The following is a 27,469-nucleotide window of genomic DNA, read 5'->3' as shown; positions in this document are numbered from 1 at the left end:
TTTTTCGAGTTTTCACAAAAAGGAGGGCAAAATAATCTCTTGAGATCTATAAAACTTGGAAGGATACAGTGGGTATTGCCTCAGAACCACTCTATCCTCCAGTACCAACAAACAGGGCTCCTTAATTGACAGGGCCTGCAGGTCGCTAGCCCCCTCTGGCTGTAGTGATGTCCAGTAAAAAGTCTAGTTTAAGCGTCAAAAATGTAACTGAAATTTCCTAGTGCTGGTTCGAATGGTGCTTTCATCAGCGCCTCCAAGACCAGTATCAGATTTCGCGGCGGGAATCTTAATTTTTTTTTACGGGGGTCAACCTCTCCCTCGCTAACAGTAACCTTTTAAGAAGAGGCTCCAGCACGAGTCTCTGGTCCAAAAACAGACAGGGCTGCCATTTGTATTTTTAGGGTGTTTGGGGCAATCCCCTGATCCATCTCGGCCTGCAAAAATTCAAGTACCACTGGTATAGAAGGCCTAGAGATTTTTCTATCCTGGCACCAATGTGAAAAAAAAAACCTTCCAGATCTCCGAGTAGATCTTTCCAGTGACCGCCTTCTTAGGAGGGTCTCAATCACTCTTCAGAGAATAACTTGCCTCTGAGTATCTCCCTCTCAAGAGCCAGGCCATCAAGTTGAAGAACCCTTGGGTCAAGGTGAAGGACTGGCCCTTGGAGAAGGACTGGCCCTTGGAGAAGGACTGGCCCTTGGAGAAGGACTGGCCCTTGGAGAAGGACTGGCCCTTGGAGAAGGACTGGCCCTTGGAGAAGGACTGGCCCTTGGAGAAGGACTGGCCCTTGGAGAAGGACTGGCCCTTGGAGAAGGACTGGCCCTTGGAGAAGGAGATCCTGCCTGGGCGGGAGACGTTGAGGAAGGGAATAGGCCATTTCCTCAGCGAAGGAAACCATGTCCTTTTTGGTCACAATGGGGCCATCAGAATCAGATTGCACTCTGAGTGGGCCAGCTTTTCTAGGACATGAGGGATAATGCTAAGGGGAAGGGGGAAGTGTAGGCTAGGTAGCAATCCCAGTCTAAGAAAACATAAATCCTGCATTGGCATACCATGCTTTTCGGCCCTTCTGTTTATTTGGTCCTTCACGTTACCCGAGTCCTCAAAGGACAAATCAAAATTTCTTCGAAACCTGTGAAAGGGCTGCATATTTGGGGGGTCTTGAATTTCTCCTTCTCTTCCCCAAATAAAAACCTCCTTTTTCCATGTCTTGAGTTTAAGGACTTTTCTCTCTGGGTTCTTCCACTCTCTCAAAATTACCTCTTTGAGGGTCTGATGGACTGGGAATACTTGACATATACCCTGTACATCTTACCCCAGGCTGACGCCTGAGTTGGAGGCCCCGGGATGTCCTCAGAAGGCATACATTGACCTAAGTAGCTCCTCCATGTCTTCCACTGGAAAGAGATGTTTATTGTGCCTGGGACCCTCACTGTCCATCGAGAGGAGGTACCATCCCTAGAAGACAGGGTCTCTCTGCCAGTGCCACTAGTGCTAGTCCTCCTGCTACCGATTTTGGGTCTATACAAAAATAACAGCCAGGAAACACAATCAAAAACTGGAGATGCAGGGGGATGGGAGGGACCTTTTAGCCTCATGTGTTGATTGCGTTTCCTGCCAGGTGGACCAGTCATCTCTCAAGTGTGGCGTCCTGGAAGATGACTAAAGATCTTTATTCACATAATATCTTATTGCATTTATCAAAAGGACATTAGGCGCACAAAGATGTGTATGCAAAATATTGCATTGGTTGCAATGCAAAGGGCACTGAAGATAATGCCGACTAATGAATGAATAGGTCACCATCTATAAAAAAAAAAAAAAAAAAAAAAAAAAAAAAGGATGTATTTTACCTGATAAAATTCACCGTTCATAACAGCATCTGAAAAACAAAACAAGAGGATTTAGAAGAATAGTCACACACACATATGTTGAACATATTAAAGAATTGCATTTATTTAATTAACTGAAATGCATTGGGTTGCCATTCAGTGTGGATGGGCCATAATAAACTATTACAAAGCTAAAAGATAAACTTTTTTTGGTTTGAGCTGGGCTTTAAAAATGTATTCCATTTATAAAAAAATATTGCCATGTACCGTTTTTGAAACTAAAATTATATATATATATATCACACACACACACACACACCACGATTCTGGCCAAAATTAGAATTAATTTGTTTTTCTTATAATAAAGATCACGATTCTCGCGCAACATCATCTTTCATATTATACAGATAAGTCCATAAATATTGGGACAGCAACACAATTCAAATTTTTTTTGGCTCTATATCGCCGTTCCGGGTATCACAGGCCTGGAACGGCAATTGTCCGGAGTCGTAATAACGCCACTCCAGCGCATGCGCACGGGAGCCGCCAGTGATGACACGGCCTTAAGAAGGAAAGACATGATACAGAGCGCATGCGCTGTACACAGCAGCGCCTGTGATTTTAGTAAATATCTCCTAAACCGTGGATGTTTAGGAGATATTTCAAACACCTACAGGTAAGCCTTAATCTAGGCTTACCTGTAAAACCACTTTAAAGCGGAGCTCCACCCTAAAGTGGAACTCCCGCTGATTGGAACCCCCCCCCCCCCCCCCCTCTGGTGTCACATTTGACACCTTTCAGGGGAGAGGGGGGTGCAAATACCTGTCTAAAGAGTCTCGGGTAAACTGCTGGCATGACGTCACCTCCCGTCATCTTCCATCCACCGTTGTGTTCTGGAAACACTCGGCTCCCAGAACACAGCGGGAGCCAATCGGCAGGCGTAGCGCGACATGCGCATGCGCCATAGGGAACCGGGCAGAGAAGCCGGAGCGCTTCACTTCGTTTCCTCACTGAGGATGGCGGGGGGGGGCAGCAGAGTGACAAGCGATCGCTCGTCATAAGCTGCGGACGGCGCTGGACTCCAGGACAGGTAAGTGTCCCAATATTAAAAGTCAGCAGCTGCAGCATTTGTAGCTGCTGCCTTTTAATAAAAAAAATTTCCAGCGGACATCCGCTTTAAGTGCAAGGCTTAATTGCCTACCGTTTCTACAAACTGGAGGTAATTATTTTTACATTTGGTGCATTAATAGGGGCACTTAGGAACTACTTGAATTTACCTCACGAGTCAGTACACAGGTGAAACTCGAAAAATTTGAATATCGTGCAAAAGTTCATTTATTTCACAAATGCAACTTAAAAGGTGAAACTAATATACAAGATAGTTCAAGCCGTGATTTGTCATAATTGTGACGATTATGGCTTACAGCTCATGAAAATCCACAATCTCCGAAAATTTGAATATTGTGAAAAGGTGCAATATTCTAGGCTCAAAGTGTCCCACTCTAATCAGCTAATTAAGCCATAACACCTGCAAAAGGTTCCTGAGCCTTCAAATGGTCTCTCAGTCTGGTTCAGTAGGAATCACAATCATGGGAAAGACTGCTGACCTGACAGTTGTGCAGAGAACCATCATTGACACACCAAAAGATAATTGCAAAATAAGTTGGATGTTCCCAAAGTGTTGCATCAAAGCACATTAATAGAAAGTTATGTGGAAGGGAAAGGTGTGGAAGAAAAAGGTGCACAAGCAGCAGGGATGACCGCAGCCTGGAGAGGATTGTCAGGAAAAGGCCATTCAAAAAAGAGTGTTGGGGACTTTCACAAGTAGTGGACTGAGGCTGGAGTCAGTGCATCAAGAGCCACCACACACAGACGGATCCTGGACATGGGCTTCAAATGTCGTATTCCTCTTGTCAAGCCACTCCTGAACAACAAACAACGTCAGAAGCGTCTTACCTGGGCTAAAGAAAAACACACCTGGTCTGTTGCTCAGTGGTCCAAAGTCCTCTTTTCTGATGAGAGCAAATTTTGCATCTCATTTGGAAACCAAGGCCCTAGAGTATGGAGGAAGAATGGAGAGGCACACACTGCAAGATGCTTGAAGTCCAGTGTGACGTTTCCACAGTCTGTGTTGATTTGGGGAGCCATGTCATCCGCTGGTGTTGGTCCACTGTGCTTCATTAAGTCCGGGGTCACTGCAGCCGTCTACCAGGAGATTTTGGAGCACTTCATGCTTCCTTCTTTCTGCAGACAAGCTCTATGGGGATGCTTACTTCATTTTACAGCAGGACTTGGCACCTGCCCACCCTGCCAAAAGAACCAAAACCTGGTTCAATGACTGTGGGATTACTGTGCTTGAATGGCCAGCAAACTCGCCTGACCTTAACCCCCCTAGAGAATCTATGGGGCATTGCCAAGGGGAAGATGAGACATGAGACTGAACAATGGCGAAGAGCAGAAGGCCGCTATTGAAGCATCCTGGTCTTCCATAACACCTCAGCAGTGCCACGGGCTGATAGCTTCCATGCCACGCCGCATTGAGGCAGTAATTGCTGCAAAAGGGGCCCAAACCAAGTACTGAGTACATATGCATGCTTCTACTTTTCAGAGGTCCGATATTGTTCTATGTACAATCCTTGTTTTATTGATGGCGGTCTGATTTGGAAGACCAGCTAATCAGAAATTTCCCAGCAGTCCTAAACTAACAAATAGACTATATATACCGTATTTATCTGGGTATTGCGCGCTCCGCCGTATAGCGTGCACCCCTAAAGTGGACCCGCATTCTTGTAAAAAAAAAAAAAAAACATTTTAGTACTTACAGTTTTGGTGTCTTGCGCGGCGTCCATGTCGGGTCCGGTGTCCATCTGCGGCTTCGGTGGTGTCCTCGTCGGGTCCGGCGTCCTTCTGCGGTGTCCTCCCCGCTTGTTTCCCGCGCTGAGTTTGAACCACTGCGCCGGCATATACCGAGCGCAGTACACTCGGGTATAGTCGGGCAGGCTCAGCTCCTCTCGCCGTCACGTCCTGCGAGAGGAGCCGAGCCTGCCCGACTATACCCGAGTGTACTGCGCTCGGTATATGCCGGCGCAGTGGTTCAAACTCAGCGCGGGAAGCGGGTATCGGCGTATATCGCGCACCCACGATTTTGCCCTGATTATCAGGGCAAAAAAAGTGTGCGGTATACGCCGATAAATGTGGTAAATGAGGCTAAAGCCTCATACACATTTTCCGATGGGAATTGTGTGATGACAGGCTGTTGTCGGAAAATCCGACCGTTTGTATGCTTGATCGGACAATTGTCCGTCAACAAATGTGTGATGTCGGATTATCCGATCGCGTGTCCGTCGGACAAAACTCCAAAGTACAAACACGCATGCTCACCATAACACAACATTAGCAGACGTTGCCCAAAGGGTGGCACTAAAGAGCTGGGGGGAAAAAAAAACACGTAGTTTCGTGTTTGTTGGCCAACAATTCTTTGCCCTTTGTATGCAATACAAGTTCTTGGCCAACGCCCTTCGGACAAAAGTCCTACGCTTTGTCCGCAGAAAATCTGATCGTGTGTATGAGGCTTAAGGTCTCATACATATTAGGCTCTTTTATTTTATCTCCCAACAGGAAAAAGGCAATGTTAAAAATGTGCCTAATGCCACAAATTTCAAAATGCGTTTAGAAGAGTTCAAGAGTGTCAAGCGTTTGGGCATTGATTTCATTGGCCAGAATATTCTTTTATTTTAGCCGTCAAAATGAATGAGCTCTTGCGTTTACGTGCGTCAGGCATTTTTTTCTGTCCAAACATTCCCCTACTGCATTCAGATTTCTTCCCCCAAACGCCTGTGTGTGAATGTACACAACATGGAGGGGCGTTTAGGGACAGAAATGGAAACCGTCAGATGCCTGTAAAACAAGCTCTAGTGTGCATGAGCCCTAACTGTTTATAATCTCTTAACTATTGTTTTTTGTTGCAGGCTGGAAACCAGATAAAAAAAAGGTATAGTTTACACATATTTATATTCTGCAGTAGTTTGTAATGCTTTTGTGTCCAATCAGTAAATATTATTACTGAAACTACTAAGCTTTATTACATCTGTCGCACTTAATATATGCAGCGGAGACAGTGATCTCCATGTTACTGCAGTACCAGAAACCCCTACCGCTTAAATAATACATTTAGGAGGAAAGACGAGACCTTCTTGGACCGACTTCAAGAAGATGCAGCAATGCAACAACCAAAACCTAGGGACTGACCATCTCTGCAAATAGATTTTCCCTTTTAAAAACGGACCCAAACATGTGTAGGAAAGGGCCACAGATAATATATTTTTTCCATGCTTCAGTGTTATTCCTCCTTATACAGCTTTTGCTTCAGTATTTCTAATACTTTAAAGTGTATATTACCTTAAATATTTTTTTGTATCAGTGTCTTTACTGTATGTGTATTTTATAAATCATAGTCCAGGGTTCAACAAAATCCGGGCACACAGGCGCAATTGCGACTAGAATTAGCGACCTGGCGCCCGGGGAAGGAAGCTTAGGCCTGCAGAAGGCCGCGGCCTCAATTACCTGTGTCTCCATGCGCCCCCACCTCTCCCGCTGCGCGATCGCGGTGGGCCGGTAATTGCGGCTTTCTGCAGGCCCAAGCTTCCTTCTGTGATCTGGCGCCATCTTGTGGTGGCCGTTGGCATGACAAGTAAACCAGCAATTCTAATGGAGCTTCCCCAGTGTTTTCACTGCCATCTCCTTCCCTCTAATTAGAACCCCCAAACATTATATATAATTTTTTATTTTGACACCCTAGAGAATAAAATAGCAGTTGTAGCAATACTTTCTGTCACACAGTATTTGCGCAGCGGTCTTACAGGCACACTTTTTTTGTGGAAAAAAATACACTTTTTTTAATAAAATAAGACAACAGTAAAGTCAGCCCAATTTTTTTTATGAGAAGAAAAAAGTAACCGCTCAGATGAACCAAGGAACTTTTACTCACTGGATCCAAACCGTGGGTGCCGGCAATGCAATTAATGCAAAATTGAAGAGAAGCTGGGACAGCCGCACTCCAAAAACTTTCCTTTTTATTAAAACTGGTCACAGAACATCACACGCCACAGCAAACAATCAGGAAAAGGCTGATTGTTTGCTGTGGCGTGTGATGTTCTGTGACCAGTTTTAATAAAAAGGAACGTTTCTGGAGTGCGGCTGTCCCAGCTTCTCTTCAATTTTCCAATTTTTTTTTATATTGTGAAAGATAATGTTACGTCGAGTAAATTGATACCCAACATGTCACGCTTCAAAATTGCTTCCGCACATGAAATGGCGACAAACTTTTACCCTTGAAAATCTCCATAGGAGACGTTTAAAAAATTCTACAGGTTGCATGTTTTGAGTTACAGAGGAGGTCTAGGGCTAGAATTATTGCCCTCGCTCTACCAATCGCAGCGATACCTCATGTGCGGTTTGAATACTGTTTACATTTGCGGGCGCTACTCATATATGCGTTCGCTTCTGTGCGCGAGCTCGGCGGGACAGGGTGCAATTTCTGGCTCCTAACTTTTTTAGCTGGCTCCTAGATGCCAAGCAAAATTTGTCAAACCCTGTCATAGTCCATCATTTTCATGCATTTCTTCTATCTGAAATACCTGGTTGATCCTGCCAATTACTTTTCTTCCTCATTCCAAACGGTCTACACAAAGCCTAGATTCTGATCTGTCATTGCGCAGTAAATTTTCATCCTTTAGCTTGCCATTCAGAGATACAGGACACTGTGCAGACAACCTGTTTTGGGAAGTTTGTTAAGCCACCACACCCCCGACCAATCACAGGCGGTCTATGACACATACCACTCCCAATTACAGCCTACCTCTCTTGAACATGCCCCCTGCTCTAGCAAAGCTTGCATATTATCTCAGGTTGAACAGACTATAGAATACAGCAGGATTTGAGAAATTTGCTTGGAATCTAGGAGCCAGCTAAAAAAGTTAGGAGCCAGAAAACGCGCCCGTCCCGCCAAGCTCACGTGCAGAAGCGAATGCATTCGTGAGTAGCGCCTGCATATGTAAACGGTATGCAAACTGCACATGTGAGGTATCGCCGCGATTGGTAGAGCGAGAGCAATAATTCTAGCCCTAGACCTCCTCTAACTCAAAACATGCAACCTGTAGAATTTTTTAAACGTCTCCTATGGAGATTTTCAAGGGTAAAAGTTTGTCGCCATTCCACGAGCGGACGCAATTTTGAAGCGTGTTGGGTATCAATTTACTGGGCGTAACGTTATCTTTCACAATGTAAAAAAAATTGGGCTGACTTTACTGTTGTCTTATTTTATAAAAAAAAAAAAGTGTATTTTTTCCCAAAAAAAGTGCGCTTGGAAGACCGCTGCGCAAATACGGTGTGACAAAGTATTGCAACGACTGCCATAATATTCTCTAGGGTGTTAGAATAAAAAATATATATAATGATTGGGGGCTCTAATTAGAGGGAATGAGATGGCAATGAAAAACACATTAGAATGGCTGGATTGCGGTTTTACTTGTAATGCCAACGGCCACCAAAAGATGGCGCCAGATCACAGAAGGAAGCTTAGGCCTGCAGAAGTGTCTCCGTGCGCCCCCTCCTCCCCTGCCGTGCGATCGCGGTGGGCCCTGCGCCGTCCGGTAATGGAGGCCGTGGCTTTGCGGCCTTCTGCAGGGCCTAAGCTTCCCCGGGCGCCAGGACACTATTTCTTGTCGCAATTGCGACCAGCGCCCGGATATTGTCGAGCCCTGGAATACAGGCACACTGTGTGAGCGGTTGGCACCACCCACCTCGCCAAATTTCAATAAAAAAATATCTAAATCTGGTTATTACATTTCCTGCTGAACAGATGCAGTCACTCTTTGGATATTCTAACTGCTGTGGGAGAAACATGGATGGGGAAATCTATTGATTCCCATTGTTCAAAGCCCATAGGGTTGACCAAGAGAAGAGAAATTTTAACATGGATGGTCAGTCTTTAATAAATGAACCACTTCACGCCCGCCATACATGTGGTTAAATTATCCAGACTGGGCGTCATATGAAGTGCAGCAGGATAAGCCACGAGGGGGCGCAGCACAGCGATAAGTAGAGCGATGTGTCGCTCTGAAGCACCGCATCTCTGATCCTGGTAAAGACCCTATGACATAAGCTCTTTACCATTTAATGAGCTGTGTCCAATCACAGCTCATCACATGGTAACCAGGAAGTGTCGTTTATTGGCTTTTCCTCTACTCGTGCTGACAGGGCGTGAGTAGAGGAGAGCCGATCAGCGGCTCTCCTGCCATGGGGGGGTCTGCATTGATTATCAGTGCAGACCCACCAGGGATGCCCACTAAAGCCCAACAGATGCCAATCAGTGCCCATTAGGAATTCCTGTCAGTGTGTCCTTATCAGTTCTGCCCATGAGTGCCCAGTGCCGCCTATCAGTGGATATAAAAAGGGGGGAGGGGAGTAAAAAAACGGACGTTACTTACCGGTAACAGTGTTTCTATGAACCTTCCAGGACGGCACCCGAGAGATGATGGCTCCTCCCCACAGGAAACACAATCACTTAACAATTTAAAAGTCCCCACCCTTCCCCTTGATCCTCAGTATGAATTAGAGTAGTCCTGAACTGGTTGTTCACAAGGGACATTGTTCCGTATAGGTACTTACCACCTAGCATTTAGCTTATCTTTTCCCTCCACATAGGGCGGGAAGTAGGCCTGCCGTCCTGGAAGGTTCATAGAAACACCGTTACCGGTAAGTAACGTCCGTTTTCTCTCATCACCTTCCAGGACGGCACCCGAGAGGATAGACGAGTAACCAACAGGCCTACTTTAGGGTGGGACCCTTGCCTGCAAGGTCTTTTGCTAGATGTCAGAATCTGATTTTATTTCACCACTTCCACTTCCTAGTGTGTGATGAGGGTATCCTAGCTGGATCATGAAAATGACCTGCAGGTCTGCTCCACCTATGCTCCTGTCTCCTCTTTGGATGCAGAGTCTAGGTGGCACGTGCTCTTAAAAGAAAAAAATTCTGAGAGCTTGAGTATTCTTTAGGATAGAAAGGTTGGCTGCGCCAATATTCTAGCCATCGTGGTTGATAGTGTCTGCAAAGCTGCATAAGACCATCCAAAGTTTAGTCAGAGATTTGTTCTGTGAAACAAAGACCTACTTTGATCAACCCAGAAAAAAACATGTGGTTTTAAGCCACTAGTCTGTACAGGAGAATGGTTTAGAAAGAAACAGGGTCTCCCGACGTACAATCCTTGTGGGTCCCCCTTTTTTGTTTGCCATAGTCCTGGTGAAACAAGGAAATAAACCCACTCAAGGATACTAGATTAAGGGAAGTCTATTCCCTTCACTCAAATGACTGGACAGGTATGTGACCAAGCAGGGCGTTTGGTGTGCTCCTGCACTCCCTTCAGTCCACCTGTCCACCTCCATTCATTGGAATGCATGTGACTTTATAGCGAGGACACTTATTGGTCAGTGTCAGGACCACAGGATGCCTTGGCGTGGCTCGTTCGTGCGTCCGCCAATACGCGTGGACAAACTCCTGTCTCCAATGTACACTGCTAGACCGGACAAAACAGCTGCTCTGCAAGCCGGTTGACAAGCAGGTCCCATCCTGGTCATTCCCCATTTCTGAGTTCCTTCCCATCTGAATACCGACATGTCAGATGTGAGATTGTTCTATATACCCTAGGCTCCTTATAACCCTGCGAGTCGATCATTAAACTATGCAGAAAAGAAGCCTGTTACAGAATTGCGAGTAACCACTGCATTCATTGGTATATAACAGAAAAGAACAAAGGTGTCGGGGAAAGAAAACTTTTCACCGCCCCCCGCGTATAATATGCAGATATGGGTTTACCCTGAGATTATAGGGTAAAATGTGAGTGCCACACGCCAACAGAATACAGTATTCTGCAAAAATCCAGTGTTTGAGGTTATGATCCACTCCACGCACCAAGGAGTGTTAAGTTAAGCAGATCCCTACCACAAGGGACCAATGCCATAGTAGGAGTAAAAGATGAATATTGGTTATTCATATCCAGTTCGTCCGAGGGGGTGACATGAAGGACATACACTGAGCTATAAAGCCATCGGATCGGGAGAACCAGTCAGAAAAAATCCTGATGCTGAATTTTTTAGGCAAACAGCCCCTAACAGCGTAACCCCTTTCCTACTAAAAAGAACCTGCTAGGTGATTTTATGACCTCCTTCCAGTGTCCTATAACCCTACTGGGTTCAGGTCTAGGGAATGTCTCTGGCATGCCTAGAAGTAAAGGCCCGCAATCAGAAATCCTGTTCCTTCCATGTGAATGGAAAATAAGGTCTGAAATAAAGTGACCAAAATGTCCCAGATATACAGGTCCTAGATCTTGTATTTCCGAAGGACAGCAAGCTCAGACTTAATATGGAAAGACAGATAGACACCCCCAGCCTCCACTGCTGTGTTTTCTGATATACAGACACCTGTAGGATAGAGAAGACACAACCAACCTTAGGTGTGTATTTCTCATATGTAGTAAGATACCATATAACCTAAGCCCAGAGAAAGGACAGAAGCTCCAAGTGTGAGCTTCTGATGCTTAATAGGTTTATAGGTCCTACATTCAACAGAGAGGCCACTAGCCAATATGGTGTTTTTTCTGAGTAATAAAGAACGCAGAGGACACAGACACCTTCTACTGCTGTGTTTTATTTATGTGCAGCGACCCAAGGTAATAGATTCAGGACAGGAGGACAAGAACCACTATAGTGTTGTCTATTCCTGACTGACCGCAGTACGGTCTTCCAATCAACAGAAAATAATACTAGCACCTATAGTATATCTCTGATGATCATAGAAAAAGCAGTCGCATGGCCAGTATGACCAAAAGGACATATGCGGCCTCAACCGTGTATTGCTGGTGTTATACTCCCTGCAGTCATAACTAGCAGAGAGTGGTATTAGCATACTTCAGATAAACAATAGGGTATAGGACAAGGGACCGAAATGTTACAGACAGTAACATTGTGTATTCCAACACCCACAGTCATATACCTGATAGAAACGTCACTAGCAAGAAAACTCAATGCTGTGCGTTTCTGGATAGTAACAGTATACCGTCATGAACCCACAATACCAGTTGTGCATTATTTTGATTAGAAAAAAACTTGGAAAGTTTATATGACCAACAGCATGTTGTCGGCAACCCAATGTGTTACTTAATGCAACCTTGTCGGGTCATCTAATCAACAGAAATGTCACTAGCAAAAAAAAAGGACACTTAAAGCAGTGCATATCTGAATTTATAAATATCCTTAACAATAATACAATGCTATGCGTTTCTGATCAGCAAAATTGTATAGTCATATAACCAGCAGAAGTGTCGCTATCATTAACTCAGCGTCATGCGTTTCTGATAAGTAATAGTGTACCAACATGTAACCTCCAGAAATTTTTACCAACAGTAACTCAGTGTGGTATGTTTCTGAATAACCATAGTGTGCGGTTATATAATAGAGGTGTCACCGACAAATCAATGTCATGCTTCTCTGATAAGCAATAATATACATGCATGTATCCGACAGAAATTACACCTACAGTAACTCAATGTGGTATGTTTCTGAATAACAATAGTGTGCGAATATACCATAGAGGCGTCACCACCATTCAGTGTTATGCGTTTGATAAGGAACAGAGTACCGTTATCTAATCAATTTTAGGCATTTCTGGTGAGTCATAGGATATCCCTTGATCATCAGTCTACATATATACACACACAAATATATATATATATATATATATATATATATATATATATATATATATATATATATATATATATATATATATATATATATATATATATATATATATATATATATATATATATATATATATATATATATATATACATACACACACACACACACATATATCTCAGAAATGACCCAAGATAAACCCATGTTGTGCATTTCTGATGTGCGAACAGACCAACGCTCTATCCTAGCATAACCTGAGTTTCAGATATTGATCCTTCATCCCAGTGAAGGAACATGGTAGTTCCAAATACTGGAAATCCGAGGTGTGTGACTATACCACAATAGTGGTAGCTGCTATTCTGCTATTGCAAAGGTCTGAGTAGGTGTAGCTGGTCCACACACAGGTGGGAGCTAGTCCAAGCCTTTAAGGTCTTAACGAGCACAGACTCAGAAACCAATTAGGTCTCTCATGAAGAGGTGACCATAGTCTCAGGCTGGAGGCAATCAGACACCTGTATGGCTGATTTTCATAGCTTTAACACAGGGGTTTGTACCAGAGAAACTCACAATTAAGGGTTGCAGGCTAGCATTTTATGCTTCTCACACCACCTAAATGGTTTGTTGCCTGAGCCACAAGAGGTTTAGATTAACTCTAACACACTGACAGATATACCAGCAGTGTAAGGAGGAAGTGATCGGTTGGAACTTGGAGATATTGTAACCAATAAACAACCCCCACAAGGGTAATAAACCCACTAGTATGCCCCCTGTTGGGCCTATCCTAAGAGTTTAGGAGGTCAGTTTTTTGGCTAAAAAACCTAACTGCACCCTTGTAATCTGCCTGTCAGATTCATGGCAGGCTGGCCCTAACTGGATTGAGCCTTGCTCAGCCCCCTTTTATGAGATTATTCTAGGGATTTTATAATCTCCTCAGAGGCCTGTATTTGCCTGCAGGAGTCCAACCAGACCCTCTAGGGTGAATGGCTCCTGTTTAGCTTGGCTTACCATATCCTCCCTGTCCTCCTTAAGCTTCCTCTACCTGGACTAGAGGGAATGACTGTGAGGGCGGGGGAAGGGCACTAGGTTCCGTTCGGACGAGGCCTTCTTGGGAGGATATGTCTTCTCTAGGGATAAGCTCCTCTATGTCAGACCTTAAGTTACGAACTGCCTGGCGGCTTCATGGAAAGTTTTTCCTTTCTCTGCCAAGTTATGAGGAGCTATGCCCTGTAGCGGTAGGAGACTGTTTATTTGGGGTCTCCTGGGATCCGCTGGGGGTTTTTTGCAAGACAAGAGGTATACATATATGCATAATATTACTTTGTCCTCCCCCAGGACTGCAGGTTTGTACTGGGGAGGTGAAAGGGTGAGAAGTAAAAACCAGTCCTGTGCTGGCTGGCTGGTCCCAGAGACTCAGAACCTGAAGACCAGGACTCTCACTCCCTTTCCTCCTCCCTTTCCAAGGGGGAATGTACTCACTGCGCCCCGACCTGGATCTGCCTGCAGTCACATTTGCCTTCATCTCCTCCTGTCCATGAGGAGGTTTGGCTGGGTCCCCAGCTGTCGGTACCTCTTGTAAGGGCTATCCGCAAGCCGACCCTTCCACCGCCATGCTTCTCTCCGGCGTCCCTTCCGGGTTGCGCTGTGAGGCAAAAGCCCACCTTCACTCAGAGAGGCTTGGAGCGCCATGTTTCCAAAAGTAGGAAGCAGTACCCGGGAAGAGAGCTCTTCAAATGGCGGCGTTTCTTCTGCACCCTAGCGATGGCAAGCCTCCCCGCAGCTCAGAGCGCTGGTGCACGCCTGGGGCGACCTGTGAGTTAGACCCAAAGGCCTACAGGTTAGTTCAGCCCTCCCCGGCCTCCCTAAGACCTGTCTCAACAGGGGTACCTTCGACCCTCCCCGGTCTCTAGGTATTCAAACAAAACAAACGTGACGATGTGTTCGGGAGAAACACAATCAATACTGAGGATCAAGGGGAAGGGTGGGGACTTTTAAATTGTTAAGTGATTGTGTTTCCTGTGGGGAGGAGCCATCATCTCTCGGGTGCCGTCCTGGAAGGTGATGAGAGAAAACTAAAATAAAGTGGTCGCATAAGTGTGTACACCCTCTTATAACTGGGGCTGTAGCTGTGTGCAGAATTAAGCAATCACATTCAAAATAAATAAGAGTCAGTACTAGGGCCGAAACAACTAATCGATTGATCGACAACTAATCGATTATGAAATTAATCGATTACAATTTTCATAATCGATTAATCAGCCAGTAACATAACGGGGTTAAAAAAAACTAAAATTAGCCTTTTATAGTACAACAAAGCAAATCTCTACTGTAAATATTACTTTCACTGTCCCACGGTAAAAAAAAAAATGAACCCCTTAAAGTAGCGATTATTTGCTCATTTTGTACTTCTTTTTGTTTTTTTAACCCCATTATGTTACTAAACATCTCAGGCCTGGGTTTACACCTCAGTTTTTTTATGCTTTCTGCAGAAACACACTACAGTTCATTTACATGTTTTCCTATGGGACACGTTCACATCCATGATTTTCTTTTCAGCTGCTGCGTTTTTGGAGAGGGCAAGGACTTTTTTTTTTTTTTTTTGTCTAATCAAGTTTGTCAATTTTACATATAACACATACAAGACACGTCCAACAGCCATGGTGAGGCAAGGGAAAACTGCGACCACGCAGGGTCGTATAGGCACCAATATCCCAAGGGGATCATTTGAACAGACAAAACATAAACAACCAATGCTAATTCAGCGAGCACCAAACAGGGGGCTCGTAATCTGCACCAGATCGGGGGAAATACAAGTTCTTGGTGAGTGATGTAACGGCGAACAGTCGTGAGGGCATAGGCAATATATGTAGCGGCCGCTCCCCCTTGTCTAGGCACTTTGATAGACAGATCACCCGTCCCAGGATTGGACGGGTGATCTGTCTATCAAAGTGCCCGAGCAAGGGGAAGTGTCTATACATGACGAGGCGCGGAACACACAGCTATTCAAATGAAAGCTGTTATGTTCCCCGAGTGCTAATTAACTAGACGGCAGCGGCGGGGGGGGGGGGGCCTTGGCTTTCTCTTTGGGGACACAAGGCTGCATTTTTTTAAAAAAAGTATCGGTATCGGCGAGTACATGAAAAAAAAAAAAAAAAAAAAAAAAAAAAAAGGATCAGTACTTGTACTCGGTCCTAAAAAAGTGGTATCGGACAACCCTATATCTGGCAAGTACTGGCTGTGTGGTACTGGCGACAATCTCCCGTATTCTTCATATGTCTGGGCTATGGAGTAGAGTTATAAGACTGAAGACTTTTCTTAGGCTTCCATGCACACTGGCATAAAAAACATTGCTTCTACAGGAGTTTTGTGTTCTGCCTGTAGAAGCAAGTCAATGTTATCCTATGTGTTCATGTACATTAAGACGTTAAGGAGGCATATTTTGAGAATATTTAGAGGCAGAAAAAAGAAAAAAAAAAAACCTTCTCATTCACATTTCTGATTGGATCTCACTGGCAGAAAAAAAAAATGAAAACACTCTCCTAAACCTTGTACAGAAAATGCTCTATATGGACGTTTTTTTACTCCAAAAAGAATGGACTTTAAGCCCAGTGTGCTTGGAGCCTTATGAAGAAAAAAATCCAAACCCGGCTAAATTTTGCAAAACACACATCTGAAGTCTCCCTGATGAAGGTGAAAGGGTGAAGGTGAAAGTCTGATGAAACCAAAGTTGAACTTTTTGACCACAACTCCAAAAGATATGCTTGCCCTAAAAACAACACCATACCCACAGTGAAGCATGGTGGTGGTAGCATTATGCTTTGGAGCCGTTTTTCTTCATCTGGAACAGGGGCCTTAGTCAAGGTAGAGGGAATAAGGATCTGTTCCAAATACCAGTTAATATTGGCAGAAACCCGTCTGGCTTTTGTTAGAAAGCTGAACATGAAGAGGAACTTCATCTTTCAGCATGACAATGACCCAAAGCATAAATCCAACAAAGAAATGGCTTTACCAGAAGATTAATGTTTTGGAATGGCCCAGCCAGAGCCCAGACCTGAATCTGATTGAAACTCTGTGGGGTGATCTGAAGTAGGCTGTACACAGGAGATGCCCTAGCGATCTGACAGATTTAGAATGTTTTTGCAAAGAAGAGTGGGCAAATGTTGCCAAGTCAAGATGTGCCATGCTGATAGACTCATACCCAAAAAGACAGAGTGCTGTAATAAAATCAAAAAGTGTTTCAACAAAGTATTAGTTTAAGGGTGTGCACACTTATACAACCATATTATTTTATTCTTATTTTTACTGGGGTAAACTTTTTATAGCCACTGTATGAGTGCCCATTAGTGCTGCATACAAGTGCCTCATCATTAGTGCCCATCAGTACCACCTCAACAGTGCCCACAAGTGAAGGATAAAACATACTTATTTACAATATTTATTTTTAATTTTAGGTCTTTTTGTTTAACAAAAAATAAAAAAACCACAGTGGTGATCAAACACCACCAAAAGAAAGCTTTATTTGAAGGGGGAAAAAAATAAAATTGTGTTGCATGAGCACGCGATTGCCATTCAAAACATGACAGCACAGAAAGCATTGCATGAATCTATGTATCGTCGCCGCTGCCGCTCAGTATTCAGATGGCCGATTACCCTGGTGAGCGCCGGCCATCTGAATAACAGCAGTTAGTTGGCTCCGGCTCTGATAGGCTTTTCCTATTACAGCCGGTTGGCTCTAATCGGCTTCCAAATAGTTAACCAGGGGATTCAGACTGACATGCGTCTCAGCCAATCAGGTTCACCGGGTCTGGTTACCAGTAACCCAATTGGCTAAAGCGACATCAAGGGCGGGAGAAGACATTGAGGGACAGTGGAGGGAGGATGGCTGACCCAAGAACGGTAAGTGCCGGGCGGGGGGGGGGGAGACAAACAATCTGGTGGTATTTGAGGGAGCAATCTGGCGGCATTTTACAGACCAAACTGGCGGTTTTTGAGGGGGGCAAACTGGCGACAATGGCATGGCACAGTGGCGACGATTGATGGCATGGCACAGTGAGGCTGTTTTTTTGCCTTCCACTGGATCAACTGTGGGTATAGAATTGTGTATATGGGATTCTATGATTTTTTTTTTATTATTATTGGTTGTACTAAATGGAAATTATGCAAATATGGTTTCTTGAACATGAGAATGAGTTCCCTCCAATGGCCTCCACAGTCACCAGATCTCAATCCAAAAGAGCACCTTTGGGATATGGTGGAACCTAAAGATCAGGTTCCAAACAAAGCTGTCATTAGTATAAGTTGTCATGCACAACCTATTAGGCCCCGTACACACGACCGAACATGTTCGGTCGTGTGTACGGCCGATCGGACAGGATTCCAGCGTACATTTGCCCGCCAGACCGTTTGAGCGGACAAATGTTTCTAAACTTGCTTAGAAACATGCCCGCTGGAATCCTGTTCGTCGGACATGTTCGGTCGTCTGTACAGACTCACCGTACATGTCCGAGCGGCCGCCATCCCTCGCATGCGTCGAATGACTTCGACGCATGCGTGGAAGCATTGACCTTTCATCGTCGCGGCGACGGCGCGAACACGTCACCGCGCTGTCTGTCCGCGCGGATTGTCTCTCATTTCTGTATGATGGTGTGTACAGCCATCATACAGAAATCTCCGGGTGGGCATGTCCACTGAAAACGGTACGGCGGACCGTTTTCATCGTACATGTTTGCCCGTGTGTACGAGGCATTATGGTTAGACTTTTTACAAGTCTCCGGTATTTGCTGCATTAGCTTTCTATTGTCATCCACTGTACTTATCCACAGGAATTTCCTCTGTTAACAATATCAGAGATGCACAGTTAAGCTGCAGTTTGCAAAAAAAATTCCACCACAAAAATCATTAACCCACTCCCTACCAACACATTCTTTACACTGAGCGGTCACTAGTTCTTGGTAGCTGGTGATGTTCCAATAACTATTTTAAAGCACCCAACTCTTCTTTGTAGTCAGCTGAATGATGGCAAATGATGAGACTGAATGTCCCCATTAAGCAGGAACAGTGGGAGCAAAAAATATAACACACATGAATAAAGCCTGGTTGTGCCCCCTCTCTCTGACACTAATTTTATATTAAATATAAAAGAATAATATAAATCCTGTAAAAACAATGAATAAAATACATGGCATGGGGCTGTGGTCCTCTTTCCAATGGCCCTGGCCAAAAGTCCACAGCTAGCGTGGTTGGTGCTCAGTGCTAGGTGGTTAAATGAATAATCAGATCAATTCCTTATGAAGAATCAGTCATTACATTAACAAAGAACTGAAATGGTCACCAAACATGAGTCATTGGAGTATCAGTGACTTTTTAAAGAACTGTAGTGTTGTATCAGCTTCCTCTAAATTCATGCATACCTATCCTCATTTGGCTGATTGTGTCAGCACATTTCCAGAAGATTTCCTTCCTAAGTAAAAAGTGCTTGAAGCACAAACAGGATATATGGCTGAGCATTGTTTTTTTAACCATTTTATTTGAATTTTAATGAACTACAGAGAACTGAAAAGGCCACTAGCAGGATAGGAATAATCAACTTTTCTAGTTGTACCAGGCTAGACTAAATTTCATTCTCCATGTGTCAAACTGAAAATAAACTGCACAGAGAGTGGAGAAAAAGCTGCAGTTATTAGATTCATAATCTATTTCTTGACTATGTTTTTATTATTAGGCCCCCCTTTTTCTGCCAAAATACCCCAGTCCCGTTCAGGCATGACTGGACCTCTGAAGGTATGCTGTGGTACCAAGCTGTCAGTAGCAGTTGCTTTAAGTCCGGGTTCACATATGTGCAAATTGGATGCGGTTTCCCTGCATTATTTGCATGACATGCAAGTGGGACGGGCACTTAATGGAGCCGGTCCACACAGGTGGTCCCAAGGGGGCAGCTGGCCATGGAACAGATTACAAAAGAGTCCTGTGCATGTTTGGGTCCAGTTCAGGTGCAAATTTAGGCAAACATTTGGACCTGAACTAGTGAACAGACACGCACTGGACACCAGGCACAAACCCACGGCCGCACATATGTGAACCCAGCCTTAGTCTTGTAAGTCAGATGGGGGCCCCAAATGGATCAGATACGTTTTCCCAGCAAGTCCTACAGATGCTTGATTGGATGGAGATCTGGAAAATGTGGAGGCCAGTCAACATCTTCTCCATTGCTCCTCTGGTCTAGTTCCGAGGCTCATGTACCCACTGTGGGCACTTTTGGCTGTGGACACAGGCCAGCATGGGCATCCTGACCGGCTTGCAGCTACACAGTCCCATTTGCAGCAAACTGCGATAGAAAAGGTGTCAAAACACACACAGTGTATCAGGACCAGCATTAAATTTTTCAGCAATTTGAGCTACAGTAGTTCTTCTATTGGGCTGGAATACACAGGCCATATTTGGCTACATGTGTGCCAAGTTTGGGATCCAGGGGACCTACGGCCGGCACCGGGTCCCCAAATTCCGAGAGATCAGGCGCAAAAAGATGACTCGAGTGTAAGCCGCGGGGGCATTTTCAGCAAAAAATGTGCTGAAAAACTCGGCTTATACTCGAGTATACGGTAGTTTTACGGCGATAAGTTACATTATGCTTTGTGCTATGAAACTGGTCATTAATAAATAGCTCGATTAACCTAGCCGAAAACCAGACAGATGAATCCGTTCAATAAATTACATATTAAAAAGGACCAGGGTTATCATGCCGTGCATTCCAAATGCCTGGGTGTGAAAAGGCCTAAGACGAGTTAGCCTTATGCCGCATACACACCATCACTTTATGTGATGAAAAAAAACGACATTTTCTATGAAGTAAAAAACGACGTTTTTGAAACTTCAATTTTCAAAGACGACGTTGCCTACACACCATCGTTTTTTCACAATGCTCTAGCAAAGCGAGGTTACGTTCACCACGTTTTCCCATTGAAGCTCACCTCATAACTAGCTTCTGGGCATGCGCGGGTGTAAAAACGTAGTTTTAAACTTCGTTTTTGCTACACACGGTCAATTTCTGTGAAGTAAAAAACGACGTTTTGAAAAACGACACATAAAATTGAAGCATGCTTCAATTTTTTTTTGTCGTTTTTCACAAGACATAAAACTTAGTTTTCCCCACACACGGTCATTTAAAGTGATGTTTTTAAAAACGTTGTTTTTTTTCATCACATAAAGTGATGGTGTGTACGCGGCATTAGGCCTAATCTAAACAAGGTCTCCTCTAGTTTCTAATAGTAGGCAAATTTAGATACCTACATTAAATCGGACCTATTGTCAACATAAGAATATTTACAACTTCCTTGCACAATGCTCATATGCACCGTAAAGTGATTAGAAAAGGTTCGTGTTTTTTTTTTTGTTTGTTTTTTTGCACAAAGCGGTCCCAATCCTGCTTTTCTGGGGTCCCCTGGCTGCGCTCCTACTCTTTGGCGAATGCCCCCACGGACAGCAGACATCCGTGCGGGCACTCTTCTGAGTCCTGCTGCTGTGTCCATTGACACAGACAGCAGGACTCAGCCCTGCCCCCATGTCACTTTTTTTTTTTTAAGATTCATACTCACCTAGGTGGATGCAACATCAGTCCGATGCTGCACCTGCCCCCCCCCTGTGCCTCCAACACTGCCGATCGCTCAGTTCCGACAGCTCCTGAGCAGACAGCTGGTGATGTTTAGTCACCAGCTGTCTGCTTTGCCCCTCCTCACTCACTAAAGTGCTGGGCTGTGGAGGGGGTGGATTTGGTCGGCTCAGGCTCTCAGTAGCCAGCTGAGAGGCTAAGCTGGGTGCTGGTCCAGGGGTTTAGACGCCAGTCCAGGGATCTGGGCGGATCACGACTCTACGGTCGTGATAACACCCGAGCCCAGACCAACTCTGTGACGTCAGCAAAAGGGCAGCCTTCAGCCCACTGTCTGCTGAAAACGGGCCACGGGAGTGCAGAACGAACTACATACCTGTGATCCCCAGGAGAAGTACAGCCACACAAACTTTGGCTGTACTTCTCCTTTAACGTGTTATTAAACCTTGACTACCTATTTCATGTAGATCCAACTCTTTTGCCACATTGAAAAGAAAAATGCTTACTACACAGCAAAATATACGTCCCAACTTTTATCACAGTCACGTGACATCTGCAGATCCCTCCCCACTGTACTGTGAAAGCTGGAGTAGGAGCGAGCAAGCAATCCCTACTAGATGACACAATGACCATTTGGAATAACAGGCGGGCAGGGAACATGCCAATCCAAGTTAGGGGTCTCAAACTGGCAGACCGCCAGCTGTTGCAAAACTACTGATGAGGCATCGCAAGGCTGACAGTTATCAGCACGATTCCCACAGGCAGAGGCATGATGGGACTTGTAGTTTCGCAACAGCTGGAGGGCCGCCAGTTTGAGACCCCGGATCTAAGTGCTCCAGCAGCCTATATATTAGAGGGTCATATGGGGGACAGAGCGTGGCAACGCTCAGCTGGGGAATCAGCTGTTATAAGGTTGCCACCAACAATTAGGCAGGGAACAGAAATGACAAGATCAACCAGCTATAACATTTGCAAGCTACTGCCTACTTTTATAAATACATTCCTGGAATCAATGACATTCATACAGACTGATGATTCTAATGACAGGAATCACACACTGTCAGGCCAATGGATGGGTTAGCATCAATAAAGTGATACCTGAGGAACCCCCAATGTCAGACAAGGTGTGTCCTGTCTATCATAGTGACACTACCTGTCATCCCCCATCCCCCACACTCACCTACAGCCCCGTCGTGCAGGGACATTGGCACCTCCCCGCTATCCAGAATACTGAAGCCGTCGTCATTCTCGATGCCGGCGATCTCACTCTCCTGCTGGGCCAGGAAGGCGGCGGCTGGGTCCTCCTCGGCGGACACTCCGTTCCCGAACACATCGAACTCAGACATGATTGTAGAGAGTAGGAGGCGAGGGCTGATCGATGTTCTAGACAGATATCACCCGAAGAGCCGCCCGATCACAATCCTGCCAAAGGCGATGAGCACCCAGAAGACACCGGAAATGATGCTGACCGGGAAGACAAGACAGACCCCCAACGTCAAACGTGTGGCAGGAAGTGGCGTCACGCCAGCTGACTCTTGGTCATGTGATGGCGGAAGGGAGGGTGGGTGCAGCATGGAATGGAGAGGGGTGTATGATGTTTCTGAGATCTCTTCATAAAAAGCTCTTTAGCTGGCTCCTACTCTTACCCTGGTCCTCTGGCTTAACCATAGAACAGAGAGAGGACGACACTTTAAAGAAGTGTAAAGGGAAAGGACTCACTCTTGTCACTTCTCATCAGTTATAAACAACGAATACACAAAAATGATTGCTTAAAGCAGCAGTAAACCACATCAAAAAAATAGGCACTAGTCCTATAGTTTATAATTTATGCTACGAAATTACTTCTTATTCTCTGATGAATGTAATAATGGGAGCACGAAGGGATGGAAGAGTGGACGCCGAATGGATATGCCCCCACCCGTTAACAGTTTGTGCCCAATGGGGGTGCTCGGGTGGACAAGAGGCATGTCCGATGTTTCGTCACATTTAGCTACCTGCTGGAGTGCGCATGCGCGACGCCGCCATATGCGTTCCAACACTTACAAATGTGATAGGTAGCTGAATGTGACGAAGAAAATAGCTAGAGAATTTAGCTGAAAGGAATTTGTGAACGTTTTAGTAATTGCTTTTCGATGAGAATTTAGCATTCGTAAAAGTGTTGGAACGCATATGGCGGCGTCGCGCATGCGCACTCCAGCGGGTAGCCAAATGTGATGGGTCGCCATATATGACGAAACACCAGCATCTCCAACAGACTGTCACAGAGCTCCACATACCCATTGTTCAATTCTTTTTGTGGTTTGGCTCTAATTATTCTTTATTGATTACACCGATCAAGTTCAAAATTGTACCTATGTTCTTAGGATCACATGTATAAGCAATGAAATATATGCTATCTAAAATGTTGGTACACTTTCTTTTTCATAAAATTATTGATACAAAAAATAGGCATCGGGAGTTTATGTCATAATGTGCATCGCATACTAGCACAATATGACAGGCTTACCTGAAAACGGCTGTCACCGCTGAAGGCGCCTCCATCTTCACCCAGTCTTCCAGATGTTATGCCAAGTAAATATGTGATAAAAAGTGATCAGCGCATAAATTAAGTAAATCAATAATACATAAATAAATATTCCAAAGTGAAAATTCATTTAGTGGTAAAATGCCAAAAAAATATTGTGCAGCAATACTGTGCAATATATGCATAGGATGAGTAATAAACAAAAAAGTCCCAAAGTGGATGATGAAGTGTCCTTGTGTAAACAGATATCCAAACAAATATGTCTTCACAGTCTTCTTATGTAGCTCTTCTATAAGTTGTGCTCACAGTGCGCTTACCTTATGGCAGGTGTAAAACAGCCTGTGCGTATATGAGTAATCCAGGGATGGTTCCTCTGCGTTGGTCTCCAGCTGTTGTCTGTCACTGTGGGTGTGTAGATGGTTTCACAGGATCTCTCCTCGTTGTTAGCCCAAGTGTAAAGCAGAGAGACATCCCATAGTGAAGTATATCATTGAATTGTATGAAATAAAAAACATAGAAACTTACATAAAGGATTCCTAAGCAATGTAAAACAACGATTCAGCGTTCAGTTCTTCTAGTGTTTCCTGGTGCATCAGGCCCTTACTAGTTACGCCCCATCACGTGGCTTCATCAGAGGTGTATAGTTCCAAAACATGTCACGCTTTAAAATTGTGCGTACCTACAACAAACTACAATACATAGGTGACGCTTTAAAGCGGAGGTTCACCCTAATTTACAAGTTGTGCTTATTAAAACCTACAGCCATACTACACTATGTATGCGTTTTTTGTTTTTTTTTAACCACTTAAGGACCCCCCACTGTATATATACGTCCTCTTTTTAAACATGGATATCTCAGTAACGGCAGCAGCTGCTGCCACAACTGAGATATCCATGTTTTCAGCTGGCGGCCGTGTAAACGATAACGGCGGTCTCCGCGGCGGATTCGCCGCGAGATCGCCGTTATCGGTGGCGGGAGAGGGGCCCCCCCCCTCCCGCCGCTTTTCCGCGCCCTCCGCCGCTTACCGGAGCCGTCGGTAGCGGCGGAGGAGATCCGATGCTGCCGCCTTGTGTGTGAGGACTTGAGTGAGGGCAAGATGGCCCCCACCCGTCCTCATAGCTCTGCTGGGCGGAAGTGACGTCAAAACGTCAGTCCCGCCCAGCCTCTTAAAGAGACAATTTTTTTTCTGTCATTTTTTTAAATGACAAATTTTCCTTTTTTTTTTTTTTTTTTGCATTTAAGCCTAAATATGAGATCTGAGGTCTTTTTGACCCCAGATCTCATATTTAAGAGGACCTGTCATGCTTTTTTCTATTACAAGGGATGTTTACATTCCTTGTAATAGGAATAAAAGTGATCATTTTTTTTTTTTTTTATATTTTAGTGTAAAAAATAATAAAATCAATAAAATTAAATAAGAAAACAAAAAAAAAAATTTTTTAAAGCGCCCCGTCCTGACGAGCTCGCGCGCAGAAGCGAACGCATACGCAAGTAGCGCCCGCATATGAAAACGGTGTTCAAATCACACAAGTGAGGTATCGCCGCGATCGTTAGAGCGAGAGCAATAATTATAGCCCTAGAGCTACTCTGTAGCTCAAAAAATGCAACTTATAGAATTTTTTAAACGTCGCCTATCTAGATTTTTAAGGGTAAAAGTTTGACGCCATGCCACGAGCGGGCGCAATTTTAAAGCGTGACATGTTGGGTATCATTTTACTCGGCGTAACATTATCTTTCACAATATATAAAAAAATTGGGCCAAATTTATTGTTGTCTTATTTTTTAATTCAAAAAAGTGAATTTTTTCCAAAAAAAGTGGGCTTGTAAGACTGCTGCGCAAATACGGTGTGACAAAAAGTATTGCAATGACCGCCATTTTATTCTCTAGGGTGTTAGAAAAAAAATATATATAATGTTTGGGGGTTTTAAGTAATTTTCTAGCAGAAAAAAATGTTTTAGTCTTGCAAACACCAAATCTGAAAAACACCTGAGGTCTTTAAGTGGTTAATCGGCCTCCTTACCTTTGAACGAGGGCCTTTTGTGAGCTGTCACTCACTATTCCCTGCGGGAATGGGCGTGGTTTTCCAAAATCCCCCATCAGCGCTTTGTCTCCTGGGAGCGTCTACTGAGAATCCCAGGAGACGCGCTGTATCGAAATCCCACGATATCTCGCGGGTCACGTGACTAGTCAGGCGGGTCATGTGACTTCGCCAGCGTCAGCATTCGCCGCATCCCGGAAGAAGAATAAGCTGGGCTTCACAGTGCCCACAGTAAAGATGGTAACGTCCATCTTAGAATTTTATAAAATATCCTTTTCTCGCGATTGGCAATGCAGCGGGCTACAAGACTGGGACAGATGAGCGATTACCTACACAAGGTAAGAGCGGCAGAAGACTTTAAAAAAAAAAAAACTTAAACCCACGGAACCCCCGCTTTAAGCCTAGGTTTACATTGGTATGATTTGGCATGCGATTTGACATGTCAAATCGCATTAATAAAGAAAAATTAAATGCGCTCAGTGTATGTATACCAATTCAAATAAATGATGTGACAGCAGCACTCACAACATTGTACACAGCAACATCCAAAAATATAAAGAAAAAGCGGGGGCTGTGACAGGTCCTCTTTTTGGAAAGATCCAGGTCATGGGTACTCAACTTGTGGCCCTCCAGCTGTTGCAGAACTACAAGTCCCATGAGGCATTGCAAGGCTGACTGTTACAAGCATGACTCCCAAAGGCAGAGGCATGATGTAGTCCTGTAACAGCTGGAGGGCCACAGCTTGAGCGCCCATGCGCTAGTGTCTAATAGACCCCATATCTCTTCTCTGGCCTCCAAAGCATCTGGTCAAACCAATCTTGGTTTACAACAAACTGAAAGTGATAAAATCTTTGTTGCGTCCAGTTCCTGATCTCACAGAGGGGGAGGAACAACAGTTCCTCTCTGTCTGTTTAGTGCACCCGATGCCGTTGACCAGATCAGTTCCAGACTCCTTGATGAGAAAGGGGGTGGCCGAAAAGGGGGAGCCTCTTCTACCACCTGTATACGTGACCAAGCAGCTGTGTAGCCGCTCGGATCAGTCAGGGCCAGATTAAGAACATCATGGGCCTGGTGCTGAGGATTTTGGTGGGGCCTTTTATAAATAATAAATAAATAACATGCAAACAATTTTTTGTTCTAACAAATTAAATTAAAGCGAGAGAGAGAGAGGGAGGATGAAAGAGAGAGGGGTGAGGTGTAAGGGAGGGAGGGAGGATGAGAGAGAAAGTGGGGATGAGAGAGAGAGAGAGGATGCACATGAGCATGCATGGGAATGACATCAATGCAGCCCGGCCAGGGCAAGTGACCAAAGGCACAGAACCCAGAAAGAAGACCGGGTGAAGATGGAAGCGCCCGGGCCCCGCCAGCTTGATCACAGTGCAGCACTGGAGGGATCAGTCTGACAATTTAAGTGTACCCTAATGTGCTAATTTGCTGTGCATACTTGTACATTGTATCATAACCTACCTTAGGGCCTCTAAAAAGTAGTAATATTAGCGAAGTTTACTACCGCTTTCATAGCACAGGATCCCAGGAGCCTCTCATGAGGCCACCTACTGACCCGGTGGCCCTTGGGCAGTGCCTAAGTGCGTAGTTGTCAACATTTCAAAAATATTTTCAGGGACACTTTTTTTTTACAAGTGCTGGAAGTGTGTGCAGGTGAGGGAGAGGAATATGGAGGGTCTAACAGTGGGGACTATGTACAGGAGAGGACTGCGGAGGG

General features: G+C 44.7%; 1 protein-coding gene across 3 annotated transcripts in view; it reads right to left on the bottom strand.

Annotated features, from left to right (window-relative positions):
- Nucleotides 1–22,696, bottom strand: part of CLTA (clathrin light chain A) — a 59,056-nt gene extending 36,360 nt beyond the window's left edge. The window contains exons 1-2 of one of the 3 annotated variants that reach the window (XM_040361809.1): nt 22,363–22,696; nt 1,854–1,882 (exon numbers count right to left, since the gene is read on the bottom strand). In XM_040361809.1, the coding sequence (XP_040217743.1) occupies nt 1,854–1,882; nt 22,363–22,528 (195 nt within the window). In that variant the 5' untranslated portion in view covers nt 22,529–22,696. The remainder of the gene's footprint in view (nt 1–1,853; nt 1,883–22,362) is intronic. The other 2 variants (XM_040361818.1, XM_040361827.1) reach the window with 2 other exon arrangements.
- Between the last annotated feature and the right edge of the window lie 4,773 nt (nt 22,697–27,469).

The sequence above is a fragment of the Rana temporaria genome, chromosome 1 (assembly GCF_905171775.1).
Source record: "Rana temporaria chromosome 1, aRanTem1.1, whole genome shotgun sequence".
Lineage (NCBI taxonomy): Eukaryota > Metazoa > Chordata > Amphibia > Anura > Ranidae > Rana > Rana temporaria.
The sequence above is the reverse complement of the archived record's forward strand: the minus strand, read 5'-3'. Positions and strand labels throughout refer to the sequence as shown.